Source organism: Melanostigma gelatinosum, assembly GCF_949748355.1.
Source record: "Melanostigma gelatinosum genome assembly, chromosome: 18".
Lineage (NCBI taxonomy): Eukaryota > Metazoa > Chordata > Actinopteri > Perciformes > Zoarcidae > Melanostigma > Melanostigma gelatinosum.
In genome coordinates, this window is record NC_136651.1 from 18,135,238 (window position 1) to 18,149,605 (window position 14,368).

General features: G+C 45.0%; 1 protein-coding gene across 1 annotated transcript in view; it reads left to right on the forward strand.

Annotated features, from left to right (window-relative positions):
- Positions 1-14,368, forward strand: part of unc13bb (unc-13 homolog Bb (C. elegans)) — a gene marked incomplete at both ends in the record, with an annotated part of 54,658 nt that continues 40,290 nt past the window's right edge. The window contains 7 exons of the mRNA XM_079289877.1: positions 1-34; positions 5,522-5,621; positions 7,590-7,707; positions 8,414-8,537; positions 11,116-11,189; positions 11,472-11,529; positions 13,134-13,359. Of these exons, the coding sequence (XP_079146003.1) occupies positions 1-34; positions 5,522-5,621; positions 7,590-7,707; positions 8,414-8,537; positions 11,116-11,189; positions 11,472-11,529; positions 13,134-13,359 (734 nt within the window). The remainder of the gene's footprint in view (positions 35-5,521; positions 5,622-7,589; positions 7,708-8,413; positions 8,538-11,115; positions 11,190-11,471; positions 11,530-13,133; positions 13,360-14,368) is intronic.

Below are 14,368 nucleotides of genomic sequence, written 5' to 3' on the forward strand. Positions count from 1 at the left end.
TCAGTGAAAAAAGCCAAGCTCCAAGGACCACCAGGTGAGTGCTTCTCTTTTCACTTTTGTTATGAATGTTTGCTGTGTTCGTCTGTCGTCCTCGTTGAGTTTTGGAAGCCTTGAAGCTTCCCGTTCAGGAGCCACATTATTCAGGAAACGGTGTCAGTACACGTCACGTGCACTCCAATGCGGGTTTATCATTCGAATTTTGTTGAGTCGGCGAAAGCTCGGGGTTGATTTTTGCATGATGTAACTCCAGTGTCCTTCTGCACAGGTGAGCTTAGATTGGTGGCCGCTAAATCCAAATCCACCTCAGCAAATCCCCTCTAGTGTTCAGCCTCCCACCTCCCTCTAAGCCCGGGACAGGAAACGCATTCTCAGACCCTGACTGAACACCCCCCCCCCCCCCCCCCCGGGGCTCGCTGAGGATAATTGCTAAAGTTAATTAAACTGCAGGTGTCTGCATTTGGTCAGCGTGGGACTTCCCTTAGTCCCTCTTCCGTCACCTTTTGGGAAAACATAATGATGCCTTCACGGTCATGAGCATCACGAGCGCTGAGATATAGTTTGTTTTTTTAGATCGTCAGCCTAATCGTCGGCCTTCTCTGCCCCCCCCCCTCTTGGCCACGCCACATGTGACACCTGTCCCAGAGCAAACATCAGGGGACTTCAGTTAAGCCTGTTGTCTCCCTTGGGTGAAATGTAAAGTCACGCTTTTTTATTTGTTTTGTTGGCTACAGGACAAAGTCCATCTGGCATGACGTTTAGAATACCAAAGGTTATACTTCCACTGTTAATTCGTGCAAATATGTACATGTTGCCGTGTGAGTGACATGAGCACTGTGCGTATGAGAAGCCGGGCCGGGGCCGCCTTCTCGCTTATTTTTTATTTTTCATTTTTAACATTTATTAGAGGGCCATTTCTTCCGAATTGGGGCACGGGGACAGGTTCCACTGTGTTGTGATGCTGCATATTCCTGCTGCCTCGGGTTCAGGTTAGAACATAATAACATAATCCGGGCACTTGTGATTCCTGATCACCCTGACTCAGCGAAGGGAGATGTGGGATTTATTAGAAGAGGCCTCAGAGTTGACACAGGGCTGGTCTGGGATGTGTGTGTTTGCCCTGCACTTTTCACCACACCTTGGTTGGACAGCTCTCAGGCCTCACGCTGAGCCCTTCCTGCAATGACTTGTTTGTGGAGAGTACTGCGTGTGAAGAGGTGAAGGTGCCCTTGGATGGGCTTTCCACTGATTGTCACGGGAAATTGGGGGATTGATAAGGGCTGTGTGTGTCGCTGGATTTGTGTCAGGAAGTCCGAGTGTTTGCCTGCACACATTTTCTGTCTGTCAGGATTTAGATTCCCCCCCAAAAACAAAAAAACACAAGCTTTTTCTTGCAACAATCCTCTATTTAAGCGTCCTGTTCACATTCTGATCAGTCCACAACTGTTGTGTAGTGAAGATGGAGAAACGTCTCCGTAGGTGGTCCCAACCAAAAAGACCTGCTCGGTTGATGTTCTTGTGTCACATGCAATATAGATGAGCGGTCTGAATTTGAAATGTCAGCCTTCCAGCCGCCTGCGTTTCTTTGACTAATTTATTGAAAAACTCATCATCCCTCAATAATGGATGAAGATGCTCGACCGAGGGCTCGGGGGCGAGTGGGTGCTTTGCAAAAACATGAAGAGCGCAAGCGGGGCGCCGCATCATCCCACAACTCTGCCTCCTCTTTACGACACACACACACACACACACACACACACACACACACACACACACACTGACTTTTGTGTGATGGAGAGAGAGAGAATGAGAGACGTGTGTGACGTCATGCAGCTCAACACGTTACGTTACACATTATTATGATCATCATTATTAATATTATTGGCATGTTATCAGTCACTTCTGCATTATTATGGATATATGATTATGAAGTGAGCCTGAATGAAGTACGATAACATTGTTCAACATTGATATGACGGGCGAAAAATACACAAAGATGAAAGTGTTTTTATATGACATTTGCTTTCCCAATTAATTTCAGTCTGGTTATCGTAACTGCGATTATAATTGCATCACTTAAATATAACTTGGCTGAATGTTGATTCTAGAGCAGCAACAGTGATGTTAGAAACAGCAAAGTCACGATATGAACTCATTAATATCTCATTAATATCTGTATGTCATATTCCGGAGTAAAGTTAGGAAAGAATAAAGAACACAGACATCGGTGGGTATCAGTCAATATTATGTGAGGATCATGTGATCGGTCGCACGAAGCGTTGGTCACACATGATGTGTTCGAGGACGCTCCGGAAGATACAAATCTGACGATTGTGAGTTTTTACAGCTTCTGGCTGTGATAAACAGTTTAAAGGAAACATGCTTTTCCAGGTTTTGTGGTTGAGAGGGTTAACGTGATGTTTTTGCCGGACAGATCCAGTATGTCAGGCTTTAGTGTGCAGGCATACACTCAGTGTGTTGGTTGTTTTTCCTGGCAGTTATTGCTGCTTTCTCCTCAACAGTGCAGATTGTATCAGCCACATTGTGGGCAGCACCTGCTGGAAACGTCCCACAGCCACTAAGTGGCTCTTATCTAATCCATACATCCTCTTCCCTTATCTCATCTCCTCTAATCATGGGAGCCGGCCCAAATGTAGCACAAGGCACGGACTATCGAATTAGGGGGAAAGGGTTTGAGCATGCCCCAGGCTCCTTTGTAATAAAGCCTGTGTTTTGTCCCAGTGCCCCCCCTCGGGACACTAATAAGGTCTGTCTCCTTTCACTCAGGGTGCTTGTAGGAGGGACCTTCTTTCTTGTTTTCTGGGGGCCTCGTTGAATCTTTATTTATGTTGCGTGTCAGCTGACTGTCGTCAGAATCCAGCTGTATCAGTTGTTTATTGTCTCATTGTGTCGCGCAGTTGCGTCGACTTATCTGGCTGCAGAGTAAATGTTTCAGCACGTCGCCGGGGCAACCAGGAAAATAATCTTTGTTTAGTGTGGTCAGGTGATCGGTCAAAGGAACAGCTGATGCCTTGCTTTGACTTCCCATAGACCCAAAGGTTGTGTGAGTGTGTGTGTGTGTGTGTGTGTGTGGAGTTTTTAAAGCTGATAAGATAATTGATTTATGATGAACTATTGTGATCATAAATTCCAAAAACATTCTAGTTCCATCTTTCAGATCTGCTGCTTTTCTTTGTCCCATGTGATGGTAAAGTGAATATTCTGGAGGTTTTGGACTGTTGGTCTGGTACAGCAAGCAATGAGAGGACCTCACTTTGGACCAAACAATGGAGAAAATAATCAAAATAATCTCGAGCTGTAGCCCTGATGATTCTACTCACTGATATTTTGGAAGTGCAAATCTCAAATTTAGTCATTGAAAACTGAAAAAACAACAACTGGTGAGTTGTTGTTTGGAGGGCTGGCTATTCTGGCGGTCTACTCTCTTTTAACATCACATACAGACAGGAACATGGATAGGAATTGACCACAGCGTTTAACCCACGCTAAGCATTTTGAGGAGCAGCAGTGAGCTGCTTACAGTGTCCTGGGGAGCAACATGGGGACACGCCGGGGATCGATCCGCCAACCTCGTGGTTGAAGGAGGACCCGCTCGCTCCCCTGAGCCACTGCCGGTTTATTAATACAACACCTCCCAATAGATCCGTCCTCCAGTAAGGCAAAAATGTTCTTTATTGCTGTTGAAATGTTTCAGAGACCTATTGAGTGCACGTTTTTGAGGCTACAATGTCTTAAATACATTGTGTTCTGGAATGAGAAGGTTTTCTGTTATTAAGCCCTTGTTGATAGAAGTGTGGAGACTTTACTACGACCAAGTTATCTGTCCCTTTGATATCTTTGGGCCTGTTAGAAGAAGAAGAAACCATTTTTATTGTCATATACATTTACACATACACGAAATTTTCTCTGCATTTGACCCATCCCTGTATATAGGGAGCAGTGGGCTGCCATTGATCGGGGAGCCGGGGGTTCAGTGTATTGCTCAGGTACACTTCGACACGTGACACGTCCCAGTCGGGGATCGAACCGTTGACCTTCCGGTTCCCAGCCGACCCTCTTAATTCAGTGAGCCACTGTGGCCCCCTGTTTTAGGCAGCCCTGTTCAATGTTTCGTGCCTGCTTACTTATTCATTCCAGTCCAATGTTTCATTTTATTTGATACATCGTCTATTGAGGTGTATGAGTGACATAATGTGGGATAATGACATTCCTGGTTTTGTTTTTCCGCCCTTTGTTTCAGTAAAGTTTTTGTTGATACAGGACTCTTGCAAGGCAGTGAGTAGCACTACGTTGCACTAATTTTGTCCTGATTTGCCACGTATTCAGTTGATCTGCTAAAAACCTATTTCCTCCACATAGATTTTGAAATTTGTAATATTTTTATATTTTATATATTTCACAGTATAAAGGTGCACATAATGTGATGGGAGATTTGATCCATACTGCCCATCCCAGTCTGCCGTACAACCCATACTCAAGATTCAGCCTTTCAATCTAAGCTGTTTCCTCCAGCTGCATGCTCTTGTGCCCCAGGTAGGGCGTCGGATTCATGCTGCTGAAAATTGTGTGTGTGTGTGTGTGGGGGGGGGGGGGGTCGCAGGGAGGACCACCGGCGGTGCGGTGAGGTCGGTTATCTACCAGAGCGAAACTGAGCACATCGGCAGGCACGTGTCGAAGCTCCCTCGCCCTGAGGGGAATGAAGCAGTTGCGGCTGTGTCACCGGTCGTCTAATCCTCCCCCCCCCCCCCCTCCCCTCATCCCTCAGCCATCACCCCGCCCGCGCTGTTTTGTGGCGCCGCTGATGGAGATCACCGGGTGGGGAAATTGTCTTTGCAGTGCCAGTTAAACAAACACCAAATTGAAAAAAAACAACGGAGTTCATTTACTCCTGTTTGTAAAGGCTGTCACCTTTTGACCTCACTGAATTTCCCTCCTTCAGCCTTGATCGTATCGGGGCTGACGGAGACCTTTTCCGCAGCAGTGAGAGGTCAGGAGGGACTTCCACTCCGTTGCATTACCAGCGGACCTTCTGCCTCTGAGACGTGTGTGTTTAGTGGGCAGGTATTAGGAGTGAGTCCAAGAGAGGCTGTGGTCCACAGTGCAGGAGAGTCATAACAGGCAGTTGGATCCTGTACTTGTATCCGCTGCATGGGGCTGGCTCTCTGTGGAGATTAACGGGGTCAGTTTGCTGGCCTGACCCGCCGGGCGTGACATAGTGAGAGAGGGGGGGGTGGGGGGCTTGGACTTATCCCTAGAGCTCCTGATGTCTTTTTCTACCACACAAAGCCAGAGTAGAACTGGCACGGTTAGTATTACTAAGTATTGAATGTTTTGTGGCTCAGGATACACAATATTCCTGCAGATATGTTCACGCTGTACCAACAGTGTATCTTCTCTACTGCTCATCTTCTCATAGTCACACACACACGTCTCTCTCTCTAATGCCGCCCCTCGTCATGTTCCCAGTTACAACTGCAATCTCCCTTCTTCTCCTTCGTTTCAGACAAGTTCAACACCTACGTGACGCTGAAGGTGCAGAATGTCAAAAGCACAACCATCACGGTGCGGGGCAACCAGCCCTGCTGGGAACAGGATTTCATGTTGTAAGTTAATAAACACGCACACGGCAGTGCCCTTCACAAGACCTGCTTGAGTGTTTATCTACATGCAATGTACACGGTGCGACCGATTTATGTCAAAACTTATGTCAAAAAGTTTTTCATGTATTTTAATTTCCCCACCCTAGTTCTTAAATCAACAGGAGAGGTGTCTTGTTTTTCAAGCTATGCGAGTATCATGTCAAACAGCTGCCGCTCATTTCCTCCCCGTGATTCGTTGGTTTAATTTCCTCATTTCACTTTCCCCGTGAAAGGTATCTATGGCGACGAGGCAGCCAGCGCGTCGTTGCGTGTGTGTCTGTCATTGTTTGTCTTTTGTGAACTCCCTCATTGCAACGCTGTTTGTTTTTCCAGACCTCCATCCTTCTGCTGTCCCATTAATGATGTGTCAGCGAGGTGTTACCAAACATAAAACACAACCATTCGTCGGCGTTTCCGGCCAATTCTCAGGACCACCTGTTACAACCAATTGCACATATTCAACGTAAATTCTATTCAAGGGAACTCCACATTTCCAAACCGTGAACCTCAGCAGCTAACTTGCTGACGCTGCATTCCCATGGCAGACGGCAAACCAGATATTATTTCGGTCCTCGGACTGCTTTCGTCTCGGAGGAAAACGGTGACTTGTGAGAATCCGGCACAGTAACCCCTGGTTCTGAAAATCAAAGCCCGAAAATACCGAACTGGAGCAGTCCACAACCCAATGGGTGGCGAATACGTCCACATCGTACATACTGTCTGTAATGCAGATGTTTTATCTTTGGACTGAGTGAAGCTCGCTGTTTCCACCTGTTCCTAGTCTTTGTGCTAAGCTAACTGGATACAGCTACATATCACACAGACCAGTGCTATCGTCTAACTCTAACGGAAATAAATTAAAATGGTGTATGGGGCGAAACAATTAAATCACTTATATTGTTTTGGACGCAGTGTTTGGCTAACACCACTCTTAATTAACCGGCTCCCGTCCAGCAGGGTGTGCCAGTATTAACACAGCTGAGAGAAGAGTTTAAAAAGCTAACGGATCTACCAGTACATTCACTGCCGAGTACCTCTCAGCCGCTGCTCTTCGGCTCACTTTTATTGTTTTTGTTTGGGCGGCGTGTGGGGCTAACGGCTAGCTTCCACTACACACACTGCTGAGTACGTTGCTGCCACTCAGCCGCTGCTACGCGGGCAGACAGATTGGTCTTTTAGTTTTTTGGCAAGATTGTATGAAGTGTCTTCCATAAGGAATTTGAGCCAGTAGCATTTATACATCACTGCTTGTAAATGAAGTGTGTTTTATGGCCCCTCAGAGAGGGGGGGGGGGTTGTATTGATTCAATATAGCAGTTGCAAACACACCTGGCGTGCACCTTTCTAGTTTATTCTGTGGCGTTTTCAATGAGCACATGAGTTAGAAAGCCTGCCCCCCCCCCCCCCCCCCTGCAGTTCTCTCAATTAGCTGCTGTCTTTGATTATCTTTTCTCTCATCTTCCTTTTGTGTGGCTGGTCGATAGTTGTGAACTGCCACAGATGAGAATATGCAAATGGCCTTGTCAAGCGGCTCCTTTCACAAATTGCTGTGCCATTTTGTTGCTGTCATCAAGCTGTTTTTGAGCCCTTTGAATAGCACGCTGAATGACACAAAACAAGGCCTGAATGTATTATGACAGCTATTACGCAACAAAAAGACGAGGTAGCCTTTGTTATGAGCCGCTGGTCGGGCCTGCCAGTAATTATGGAGACACTTTCAGTGAGTGCGAGTCGAGTGACATATTTAAAAGCTTTCTCGCTTTAAAAAAAAAGAAATTGGAATAACAAAGCCTCAAAACTACGCAGTCCTTGTTTTGCTCTTTTATCCGCTTACATTTCCCACGCTGTTTATAAGCGAGGGCTTTTTAACATGTTTTTTTATGGAAGCTTGACATTACTTGATACATGAATGCCACCCCTATTTTCCCCTTAGCGAGATCAACCAGCTGGACCTCGGCCTTATCGTCGAGGTGTGGAACAAAGGCCTCATCTGGGACACCATGGTGGGGACGGCTTGGATGCCTCTGAAGGGCATCCAGCAATCAGAGGAGGTCAGATCACCCACCCACCCACACACGATTCACATCGTCAGCAGAAAAGTAAAACATGCAGTGGGAAGGAGTTCCTTCCAAAACACTGATTGATTTTAATTTTTTTATCAAACAGTGGTGTTTTTTTTTTACCATTTCCCTGCTGGCATCCTTATAGACGATATTTTACCTCCATAGACATTCATATTCAATGTGGCCTCAGTGTTAATTAGCTTAGAAATAATACAAATGCTCAAAGATGTATGTACCTCAGATATATTACTTCAGGAAATGATGATAATGGTATAGAGTAGAGTATTGAACACATAGAAGGTCCAATTCTCTACCAAGGTCAATCTCATTATGTCTGTTTGTCATCACTTGCAATTGCCATTCAACCCTCATCTACCTGCATGCACGTCTTTTATTATTGCTCTGCTGTGTTGAAAATGTAGTGTGAGGGTGTCTTGAGTGATGTTTCCACTTCTGTTAATTGATTAATTCCCTCTTGTATTATAGTTTCTGCATGCTTATAAATGATGAATAACTTTGTTTGTAACTCATTTTCATGTTTTTAGGGGGACTTTGTAACATCTGTCCAGAGACTACAGATATAAAAGAAATAGCCTCTTGGCTAACTCTGGCGCATTGACAGTGATGTGTTAATAATGTGCACTGTCCCTACCGAAGAAACCAATCCAAAAACATATACCTATCTCCATTGCAGGAGGGCTCGGGTGACTGGATCCTTCTGGACGCGGAGGTCCTGATGAAGGCGGACGAGATATACGGCACCAAGAACCCGACGCCCCACCGCGTCCTGCTGGACACGCGCTTCGAGCTGCCTTTTGGTGAGACATCAAGAGCTACCAAACCGTTATTTATTTCACTTTCTCTGTGTTTTAGCTGCGAATCTTCAACGAATGAACCACACTTTTGAAAAGTTCAGTTGGTTATTTAAGATGTTTTCCCCCCGAGCTGTCACCTCAAGTACCTGCTCAGGACAGGCGTGTAGAGGGGGGGGGGGGAGGGGGTATTAGTGATTCCGGTTCCCTCGGGGCGAATCAAAACCTTGATCCGCTGAGTGACACAAAGGCCACACGTGTTTTTTTTCCTGCCGAAATGTCAGCGGCCGCTTCACGAGGCTGTGCTGGGAAGAGCCACCCAGCCTGGAGCGCTGTCAAACTAACTGATGAGGTCCTGTAACCCGCTGTCCTGTAGTCTAATGCAAGCATCGCCTCACCTCAAGTAAAGAAACAAAAGGACCACACGGACAACAACGTGCACGAGTAGAGGACGAGGTCACAGTTTCTCCTCAATGAAATTGAATCATAAGAAAATAACATTACCTCATTGGGTGATGTGAAGGAGGACACTTGAGTTGACCAGCTAAATGCGCTCTTATATATTCGTCCTCTATCTGCTTCCACTGGGGATTAGGACTTTCTGTCCTTTTTAAATTGAGGGCACTGATTCATCAATGGCAGATCTCCCTTTATTAACTTAGGTTCAGTAATATCATTTGGTCTTTGCCAGGTTGTTCCATTGTGGCCAACAGGATTAAAGAACCATTAGGAATGATTTTATATTTTTATATATATACATATATACCACAAAGAAGTGGAGAGTACGACTGTGGGACAGTTTAGGTCACTTCCTCACTTTTTTTCTGGAATGATCCACAGCTACATTTGTATACAACTAAAGCTGCATTCATTGTTTTTGGGTGTTTTTTCTGCCACTTGGGGCAAGAGGAAGTCGACAACAAGCTCACAGACACAAAAGCCTGGCATGTTATTGTCTCATACATTTGTAACATGTTGGCAAACAATTGCCTTTTTAAATGTCCGTCAACATGAGCCTTCATTTGGCGTAGGGCTGGGCGATACGGCCTAAAAATGAAGTCTCCGATTTTAATGAATGATTTGTCTCGCTCTTCAGCTGCTAGATGTTCCACAGGCTGTTGATTATAAGAGCTTCAATGTTTTCCATGGTGGAAGTCACTACGTACTCACTACACCTCGTTCGGTTTTCAGACAGCATGCTCAACCCTAGAAATTAATTAATTTAACAATATAAAAAACCCTATGCCCTGGATTTAATTCGATTTTATTGTTTCCCAGAGGACAGTTCAATGCTCTGCGAGGTCTCCTGCTCTCTGTGTGTTCCGGCTACAGCATCTCTGTTATTATCGGCGCTTCATATCGGGCTCAAACGCTCAAAAGGCATCAAAGCCGAAGCAGTGCTGGTGTGTTTTCCGTTTTAAGAGGAGGCCTTTCAAGGCAGGAGGCCACCGCGACTCTCTGTGGCACCAGAGCCATTCATTCAAGCTGCGGTCCGGTGTGTCTTTGAAGCCCTGGCCTTTGTGCGCGTGGCCTTTAATGTGCGTCTGTCTGCAGCGCAGGACTGGTCAGAGCACCTGGTCTGATACTTCTTCATTTATCTTTGTATTTATTCACATGGGACTTGGTTTAGCTTAGCAGCACATTTTTGCCCCGACACAACTAAAAATTACAAATGATGAAAAGCCTTTTCTGCATCATACAGTTTAATGAACATTTGAAAATGAAAAAAAGATAAGAAACTGAAGGAGATGTAACACATCTTTAACAACGTCAAATGACCTTTTCAATCAGACAACTATGAAATACAATCTCAACCATGCACACAATCCTAAAAACTTGAAGCTCATACACAAAAATACTCAAAGCACATTTCCACTGTTTTCTGTCCATAGAAATTATAAATCAACCCGGCCTGATGTTTCTACATCAGGCCTGGTTGATTTATAATTGAATGCAGTCCAGAACTGAGTAGATGGAGTTGTTCATGCTGTGCAGATCCTTCTTTCCAGAGGGTTTCTGCTCTCACAGAAAAGGCTCATTGTTCAATTTGTCTGCATCTAAATGGCACAATACAGTCTCCTCCTGCCCATGTTTTCCTGGAAGCACTGTCCATGAATTCATCAAAAAGAGAGATGCAATTTCATGTGGTTTTGAAAGCACAGCAGTACTCCAGTCTCAGATATGGTTGGAGAGGTTAGGTTCAGAGGGAAACAAGAACACACACTCCCGTCCTGTGCTTGGATGTGACGGTTGTGAGACAAATGTACACTTGATGTTCTTTATTTATATATATATATATATATATATAGTGTGTGTGTTATAAACTCGCTTGTAATACCTGTTTTAAATGTTTCCGATGTTTCCGGCCCTCGTCCTATACCTTTTGTGGCCGTTACTACAGTAACAGTAACTTAACTCTTTTCATTTCCTCCCCCCTCTAAGAGGCTCATGAGAAATTGAACGGGGCGTTAACGTGTTATGAAGGCCTCCTGGAATCTGATGCTTGAGATCAGAGGGAGCAGGATGGTGACTTCAAACTTTACATCCATGTTTATCTGCTGTGTCATACACATTTCTGTACCAGACATCCCAGATGACGAGGCACAGTACTGGACGGGCAAGCTGGAACGCATCAATACCATGGGAATCCACGATGAGGTGAAGTGCAACTTAACAACGTTTTACTAATAAATACACCGCACGTCTTGCTGGTTTGAATGTTTCCATTTCACAGTTAAGGAAGCAGATCACGTCTACCAGTTGTCTTGTCAAAAAGGACGTGCTTGTATGTTCCTGTTTCCTACTTGCTCTAATGACTTACAACTGCTTCCTTTATCATGTTTGCTGTGAGTGTTGATGAAGCTGCGCTCGTGAACTACTGTGAGAAGTAACAGCAGCACGAGAGACGTGCTTGACGCCTGCTGTTTGTCTCCTCTGCAGTACTCTCATCAGGAGGACGTTCAGAGTCGCCCGCTGCCATTTGCGGCCTCCCAGTGCTGTGAGTGTGCCCGCCCTTCTCCCCTCGGCCTCTAGAGGGAGCCGGCTCTCCACCGTTCTGCCTCTCAGGCTGTGATGTTATTTCCTCATCATGATGTCATGATGTTGTGACAGTTGAACACTCTTACTCAGAGTTGAAAACTGAGGACTAGACAAAGTCGATATTTCTTTTAGCAAACACAACCGAGAGCCCATATGAATGATAAACATTGTCCCTGTTGGGCTTCCCTCATCCTCCCACTATGACGACACAGGGACTCTTTTCTTTGTTTTCACAACCCCTGCATCTTCTGACTGTACCTCTCACTTTGTAACGTCTGCACTTCCACCAGGCAACTATTTCGGATGGGCTGACCCACTGAGTATGTAAAACAACACTTTGATGACATTCTCTCTTCCCGGCCAATCCTCAGTGCCCTCTGCATGTCCCACTTTCACCGTATTCCCCAATAACATGTCCTCAATAAGGCTTCAAAGCATTTTTTTTCATTATTTCACTCTTGGCACTTGATTTTCCTCAGTGATTCCCCTAATCCCCCTTTTGCCTTTTTTGTTCACTTCCAATCCCTGCTTTTGCCATTTTCCTCTTTACGCTCTGTGCTGATGTCGTAGAAATCTCATTTCAAATATATACTTCAATTATTGGTTTAGCACGCGCCCTACATCGGGACAACTCATCAAAGCAGTGATGTTTGTTGCATGTTTTTAAATCCAATGATAATACTGAGATCAATAATATTAAGATACAAGATATTTCTAGAAGTCCGCTTAACAACAGGAGCCCTTATCAAATGTTAAGGGGCCAAACTGATGGGTGGCGGTTTTTGCTAAACTGTATTCATGCTGCGCGTCACCTTGACATTTGTTGTCCTCCCGAGAGATATCAACAGAATCAGTTCATCCTTGGCCCTCTCACTTTATCGCTGTGAATAGATACACTCTGCTGTCCCCCCCAGCACACCGCAAACCGGCTCCTGAAAGAAGTTTTCATGGGGGAAGTATTAGGGTCGGCAAGGTCACTTTCAAAAGATGATGCGTGTGTCGGTGCTCTTCTTATGAGCGACACGAGTGTAACATGTGTAGCACAATATAAACGCTGTCAAAGTGTCCCGTTTGTAGTAAAACACATGCAGATTAGATTTCTACACACGCTCCTCCCGAACTGCTAGTCTAAACTGTTTTGCCACATCCGATTTCTATGAAGCTATTCTTGTGTCTGAACAGCATTTGATGAAAACGTGTTGTCCCTATCTTTCTTGTAGAAAAACAAAAGAGCACCAAATGACACATAACTGAAGCTATATCTGTGAATTATTGATGACACAGCAACAGCATCTACAGGAAAACACAGATTAACAGCAGCTCAACGTCTTCCATAAAGCAGGAGAGCTTGCACGCTTAAATAAAGGTGCACCACCTTTGCCCTCTCAACCCTGGAAGCTGGCATATGCTGACCCCAGTCTGTTTACTTCTTCAGCTCGTAATGGTTTTGTTATGTTGCCAGATTTTAAGTAGGCATGCATCCTCAGCTTTTAAAACGGGTTGACGATTAGCAACGATTATTTAAATGTCACATATTGAGCGCACCCTGTCTGCATGTTGCAGCTCTGGATGACCAGGACAGCGCCGTGGACGACCGGGACAGCGACTACCGCAGCGAGACGAGTAACAGTCTGCCTCCGCGTTACCACACAACGGCTCAGCCCAACTCCTCCATGCACCAGTATCCCATGGGGCCTCGGCAGCAGCACCACCACCACCACCACCCGGACTCCTGCACAGACTCTGTCCACAGTCTAGACCTGGACTACAGGGACCAGAGGGGAACCAGGTAGTCGCAATATAGAAAGTGTGAAAGCAGACAACCAATGACCACTTGTTAATCAAATATGTCAGGCTTATCTTAGTTCACGCAGTATTTTATATCTCGCTCTATAAGATATACACATCACAGACAACTTTCCGATTCACAGTGGCAGGAGAAGTGATTTTAATTCTCATGCTTCTTACATTTTATGTCTCTGATAGTTTGCATGACTAAGAATCCAACTGATGCCTGATGATTTCCTATGCGCCACAGTAGAGGGTTCATTTTGCTGCTTTAATCGACCAGGAGGGGTTTGTTCTGTCCAGGGGAACAGGGTTTTGTCACTTCCTGTTTCCAGCCGGAGTGCATTCATTCGTTGTTGTATTTGTCCACTCACTTGTACGTCACAAGGAATGTTGGACTATTTGTTTTGTATGACTAAAGTCAGAATGTAGTTGAGATGTCCACACGTGTGTGGTGACTGTTATGAAAGATTATTTATATTCAATGAAAATAACAAAAATTCTATTTAAATACAGAGGCAAAAAGAGGAAAAGACAACATTAGTGACACTATTGCTGTAGAAAGAATAATACATCGTTGTTACTACACAGCTATTTTGAGGCCAATTTTGGCCAATAAGACAAATGGTCTCTTTGCATAGAATCTACTTTTGTGCTGTCGTGGATTGTCACAGAATACATGTGTACCAGTGAGACTGCTGCAAATCTGCCTGTGTGGACTGATAGGAAGTTGATCCGGATAATTCGGCATCAGAAAAAAAAAAAATGGGATTACAGCCAGGGAAAGCTCATTGTTGGTGTTTCTTTTTGTCTTGAGGGTCTGTTGCGTTGGTTGAAGTTCAGTAGTTAGAAAGGCTTCGAACTTGATTTGGCCATATCACTGATAATCCCTCTGGAGGGAGTGGGTCGGTGACACACACACATACACATTTCTTTGGTGATTGAAAACACCATATGGCGGTGACTTACTGTAGTATGCTTTTCTCATGACTACTGTCGCAGGCTGAGTG